A 7,085-nucleotide genomic window follows, 5' to 3' on the forward strand; every position below is an offset into this window, starting at 1 on the left:
ACAATAATGATAATCAAAATAATAATAATAATAATAATAATAATAATAATAATAATAATAATAATAATAATAATAATAATAATAATAATAATAAAACTATAAATAAAAGGCTACCTTAATTAGAATGAGTAAAAAGAAAGAAACTGTCCAAGCCGGGACTTGAACCCGCGACCTCTCGTTCCCCATCATCACTCTCTAACCACTACTCTGTTGGTGACTTTCTGTTTTAAAACCGATTCAAATTTGTTTAACCTTAATATGTCGTCTTTAACTTTCTTCCTCAGGTACCAGTCGACCAGAGATCCAACTCTCTCTCAAACCTTTTATTAAACCTAATTACTAACTAACCATTTGTGTTTGTTTATATTTAAAGAAAATGAAAAACAAATTGAATAAATAAGAACAGGTTTGCTGTTCGAGAAAAGAAGAACAAAAAAAAAACTCAATAATGGATTTTGAAATTAAGATTGTTTTAGAAAAATGTTATAACATAACTTGTATTGAAAATGCTTCATATAAACTTTACAAATTATCAATTTAACATCATCTATAACAGATAATTTAAATTTGATCGAAGAACAATTTTTGACTTATTAAAACTAAAACTTTGACTCAGAAATTAACACTCAATTTAAAGATTTGGAGGCTGAATTTTTACAGGAAGTTCGTTCATAAGATTCCTAACATCACTATATTTATATATTTTGAAATGGAATTCGAATTGGAGTTATTGTTAATCACAGTCATAAATACGATGAACTTGAAATCAAATCTGAATTTTTAGAATGTTTTATACCACAATTACAGAATGAAAAAGGTTATGAATCATCTTTAGAAGCTTTCTGAATCTTTAATTTAAATTGAAACCTCAAATCGAATTCGAATTTTATTATGAACGATTCCTTTGACTTTTGAAATCAAGACTTTGACTCCAAAATTTGATCTTGATATTAAAAATTTGAAGTTGAAAACTTACAGATATGTTACTTAGATCATTCACAATAGAACTGCATTTCCAAATTTTGAATTAAATTTGTAGTTGTGGTTTTTGGAGAGATGACCCAATAACAGAGGATAAACATTCCAGTTTTTATTAAATTTTTTTTATTTCGTGAATGCTCTCAGTAATTTAATGGATTGATATATTACTTAATGGAATTCAAAGTTGTTGTGTAGTGAGGGTGGATTTGGATGTGTAATGAATTGTAGACATGAAGTACTCTTAATTCCAATCAAGTGAAAAAAAATAAAGCAAGTGAATAACTTTAACTATTTTGTATGTATATTGAATTGAAATAGTCTGTAATCCCGATCCAAGACAAGAGTACAGATTTTTGATTGTGATGTAAATCTGATTTCATTATAAAAATAATAAGATATAATAAAGGTAAATAAGATAATGATAATGATAATAATAAAAATGATGATTTTTAGTAATGATAATAATAATAATTATCGTAATATTAATTAAAAATCATAATAATATTGATATTGATAATGATAATAATAAGATTTAATGATAATATAGCCAATTAAATGTATCTAATTTCATATATACATTATATATAATAATATCAATAGTAACGATATTAACCTTAATATTAATTAATATTAATAATAATAATGAAGTAATAACAGTAATATATCAACTATATTTTTAACTTGCAATTATGTTTAAGCTATTAATATTACATAATATTAATCATGTACTGTTTAATAATATATATATATATATATATATATATATATATATATATATATATATATATATATATATATATATATATATATATATATATATATATATATATATATAATAACATATAATATCTATACTTGTGATATGCATTCCAATATACATATCACAATAATTTATTTATAGAAATCACATATATTTATATTTATATATAGCTTTATTTTAATATCCATTTATTATTTTGCATATTAATTTACATACTTAATCTAATTTATCAAATTGTATCTTATTATTTTAATTTATTATATATGCCTATGTTTATATTTATCTATCTATTTATTTACAACATTTGTTCGTGAATCGTCGAGAATAGTCAAGGTCAATTGAATATGAAAATAGTCAATTGAATTGATATCCTCCTGATGTTGATTTGTTGTTGAATTTGCAACCTGCATAATCTGAATCACTGTAAACTACAAGATCAAACTTTTCATCGTTAGAATACCATATGCCAAGATTAGGAGAATAAGAGATAACGTAAAATCCTTTTAGCAGTTGTAAGGTGAACTGTGTTCGGATTAACTTGGTATCGAGCACAGAGACATGTCGCGAACATTATATCCGGCTTTAACGCAGTAAGATACATGAGCGATCCGATGATTGCTCGATAGTAAGTTGGATCAACAGGTTCCCCTTCAGAATCTAAAGAAATTCCATGATTAACTGCTAATGGGATAGAAACTGGACGTTCTTGAGTCATACAGAACAGTTCTAGTATATCATTCACATATTTTGCTTGGTGCAGAAAGATCTCGTTATCTGTTTGTTCGACTTTCAATCCAAGAAAATAATGTAACAGACCCAATTTGCTCATTTCGAATTCATCCTTCATAACCTGCTCGAACTCATCGACCAGTTCCTGCTTAGTAGAACCGAAAATGATATCGTCAACATAAATATGGACCAAGATAATGTCGTCACCTTGTACTTTATTGAACAGAGTACAGTTTACCATGCCCATTTGATATGCTTTTTCGATAAGATAACTAGATAAACGCCCATACCAAGAACGTGGGGCTTGATGTAGTCCATAAAGGGCTCTCCGTAAATGGTAAACTTTGTCAGGATGAAGAAGATCTTCAAAACCCGGTGGTTGATTGACATATACTCTTTCATTTAGCTTGCCATAAAGAAAAGCACTCTTGACATCCATCTGATAAACTTTGAATTTCATGAATGAAGCGAATGCCAAGAAAATAAGAATTGCTTCCAATCTGGCAACAGGAGCAAAAACTTCATCTTAGTCGAATTCTGGATCTTGCTGATAAATCTTTGCTACTAACCTAGCCTTGTTACGAATAACATTTGAAATGCCCCGTTCATATCGATTATAAACGTTACATTATAATTGATTTCATTGCGAGGTATTTGACCTCTATATGATACATTTTACAAACACTTTTTCGTTTTTAAAAGACAAATTTTCATTACAACGAAATTTGACACGTATGCATACCATTTCAAAATATCCAAACTATAAATGACCTAATCTGTCATTTACTTAATAATAATCTTTATTGAACTCAACGACTTGAATGCAACGTCTTTTGAAATATGCCATGAATGACTCCAAGTAATATCTTTAAAATGAGCAAATGCACAACGAAAGATTTCTTTAATACCTGAGACTAAACATGCTTTCAAGTGTCAACCAAAAGGTTGGTGAATTCATTAGTTTATCATAATCATTCATTTTCATCATTTTAATAGACCACAAGATTTCCAGATATTTAATTGTACACGTAACCCGAGTACAAAATAATACGTGTAACTCGCGAATTAAAAATCATTCATATGGTGAACGCTTGATAATCGAACTAACAGGATGCATATAGAATATCCCCATCATTCCGGGACTCTCATCGGATATGATAATCGAAGTACTAAAGCATTCGTAACCCGAATGGGACGTGTCAAGGTCCATAGATCTATCTTTCGGATTCGCGTCAATTGTTGGCAATTATAATAAACACCAATTCTTAGGCTACCGAGCTAAAAAGGGGTATATTCGATTTCGATAATCCAACCATAGAATGTAGTTTCGATTACTTGTGTCTATTTCGTCAAACATTTATAAAAGTAGCGCGTGTATTCTAAGTCCCAAAAATATATATTGCAAAAGAATTTAAAAAGGGAGCAAATGAACTCACGATACAATATTTTGTAGTAAAAATATTCATTTTGACGATACTGAACAATGCAGGGTTGGTCTCGGATTCACGAACCTATATCATTTGTATATATATTAATATATATCCTTGTAATTGAACAATTATATATATATATATATATATATATATATATATATATTATTAATGATATAATTTTTATATTAGTAACTTATATATTTCATTATTAATATATATTCATTTTTATATATATAAATTTTGTTATGTTATATGTATTAAATATTTTATATATATATGTATTTCATTTGTTTGTTAAAATAGTAATTATAATAATACCAAAATAATATTAGTAGTGATTAAAATAATAATAATGATAATACTAGTATTAATGATAATGATAATAATATTAATGATTATATTAATAATAATATTAATGTTAGTTTTAATAATAAATCTTATAATAATGATAATAACAGTAATTTTTAATAAAATGAAAAGTTCATTAATAATGATAATGAAAATAATAATTTTTATAATAATAAATAATACTTAATAATAATTATTATTATAGCAATTTCATTACTAGTGATAATATTAATAACAATACTTATGTTAATCATAATCATAATCTTCATGTTTAATTTCTAAACTAATAACTAAAGCTTCTATAACATTAATTCGTAATCCTAATCATAATAATAATAGTAATACTTATATTAATAATAATCATAATAATAATAATAATAATAATAATAATAATAATAATATTTAGTGATAATACTAGTACTAGTAATGATAATGATATTAATATTAATGATAATAACAATAATACTTGGTAATAATAATAATATTAGTAATAACAATATTAATAATAATTATACTTACTATAATCATAATAATAATAATAAGTGATAAATAATAACATTAATAATTATAGTACTAATTATAATAACAATAATAATTTTAATAATAATTTTGGTAATGAAATATACCTTCAAAAGCTTTTCTAAAAAAAAAAAATTGGCCTGAACCGGGCTCGAACTCGTGACCTCTAGCTACACCGTCAACACCCTAACCAATGTTCTGCTTGATACCTTTCTGTTTTAATTTACACTATAAATTTATTTAAACCAAATTTCTGTTTGTTCCTTCTTCTTCTTCAAACTGAGATCGAGGACAACATCAATAGCAGTGAATCAATGATTCGGTTTAGGATTTGCAAATGAAATAGAAACAACCTGAATGTGGTTGATCTTGATTAAAAGAAAGAAAAAAAAATGTAAACAGCAACAGCAGTAGCAGTCTTTCACGAAGAACACAAGAACTCAAACATTGATGATGAATTTAAGACGGTTTCAGATGATAATTACAGCATGAATTATGTAGCAAATCCTTCCTAAAACCTTCGGAGATCATCAATTACACCAGGAACATCATCTAAACTACGAATTTGAATTAACAAGAAACAGTTGACTTTTTTTTGTTTGAACTGTGACTTCTAAATTCGGAATCAATCGGATGAATTAGGATCTGTAGTTTTGTAGGTAATTCGACTATATGATTTCTAACACAACTGCATATTTAGATTTTGATAATTGACATGGTATTGATCTATTGATGAAAACAGTTCACAAAGAAAAAAGATGAACTCATTTTTAAATTATTTTGGGTTTGATTCTGATTGACAACAGCTAAAGGCAGTATATAACGGATGATAAAGATGATGAACGAATAATTGGAGCAGTAAACATGATACGATCGATTGTTGGGTAGTGATGGTGGTCGACAGAAACAAATTCTCCAACAGGAGATGAAGATAAAAATATAAATCAGATTGAGATGGATAACAGATTTGCGTAAAATATCTGCTTTTATAAATTATATTTTCTATTAATAATTAATAAATATAAACTTATTAATAATAATATTGTCATTATTAATAATAATAATAATACATAATAATAATAATAATAGTATTAATAACTTTGATAATAATAATTATTAATAATAATGTTAATAATGATATTAATGATATTAATAATATTGATTATTATATTAATAATAATAATACAAATATAATGATAATTATAATAATAATTATAAAAATGATAATAATAATCTTATAAATGATACTAATAACAATACTAATTAAAATAATATTATTAATGATATTAATAAATATAATAACTTGTACATATCAAATTTTATATATAAATATATATATAAATATATATAATTTATATGAGAAGTAATAATATTATTAATACAAATAATAATATTAATTTTAACAATAATAATAATGATAGTAATGATAATAATATTAATATAACAATTATATTCAAACTTGTAATTAAATTTAATATAATACAATTTATTAATTATATCATATTTACATATTTATTTATACACAATTGTTCGTGAATCGTCGGGAGTAGTCACAAGGTAATTATTGTAAAACATGTTTTGAAAAAAAAAAATTAAACAGGAATCTCCACTAACTTTTGTCTAGTTCCCGTTAATTGACACATTTGTTCTTACTTGTAAATCACTTTACCATTTATTCCGAATACCGTTAAAAAGAAACGATTTCTCAAATCAACGCGGACCTCACAATAGAGACCCGTAATCATATCACAATGTATCTGATAATTCAATAATTTGATATTATCTTTCAATTCCGTCGATAAATATATTAAACATATATTGAATCAAATACGTCCATGTAAAGTATTATACATCTAATACTTTGTTATCGTTTTCAATTAATATAACTATATATTATATATACACATCTATATACACATAAATGTTCGTGAATAGTCGAGCACACTCAAAGGGTAAATAAATATATGAACACAGTTCAAAGTTTTTGAGATTTCAACATTACAGACTTTAATTATCATGTCGAAAACATATAAAGATTAAGTTTAAATTTGTTCAGAAATTTCCGGGTTGTCACAGTACCTACCCATTAAAGAAATTTCGTCCCGAAATTTGATTGGGATGGTCATGGCTGATAATAAGTATGTTTTCATGACGCATACAAGCTGAAATTTAGAATTTTATCATCATCGAGTAATATAGACAAAACAATTTGATTTTTATGAAGAGTACGAATGAAGCTATCACAAAAGAGTGTAATGAGTAAATGTAGATTCGTCATATCTTTTGACGTAGATAGGATTGATTTCCAGAGTTCA

The 7,085-nt window shown here is 25.3% G+C and overlaps 1 protein-coding gene across 1 annotated transcript; it reads right to left on the bottom strand.

Annotated features, from left to right (window-relative positions):
• Positions 1-2,213: 2,213 nt before the first annotated feature.
• LOC139899522 (uncharacterized mitochondrial protein AtMg00810-like) lies at positions 2,214-2,570 on the bottom strand. The gene has a single exon (XM_071882360.1). The coding sequence runs from the start codon at positions 2,568-2,570 to the stop codon at positions 2,214-2,216; it is 357 nt and encodes a 118-aa protein (XP_071738461.1).
• Between the last annotated feature and the right edge of the window lie 4,515 nt (positions 2,571-7,085).

Source organism: Rutidosis leptorrhynchoides, chromosome 1, assembly GCF_046630445.1.
Source record: "Rutidosis leptorrhynchoides isolate AG116_Rl617_1_P2 chromosome 1, CSIRO_AGI_Rlap_v1, whole genome shotgun sequence".
Lineage (NCBI taxonomy): Eukaryota > Viridiplantae > Streptophyta > Magnoliopsida > Asterales > Asteraceae > Rutidosis > Rutidosis leptorrhynchoides.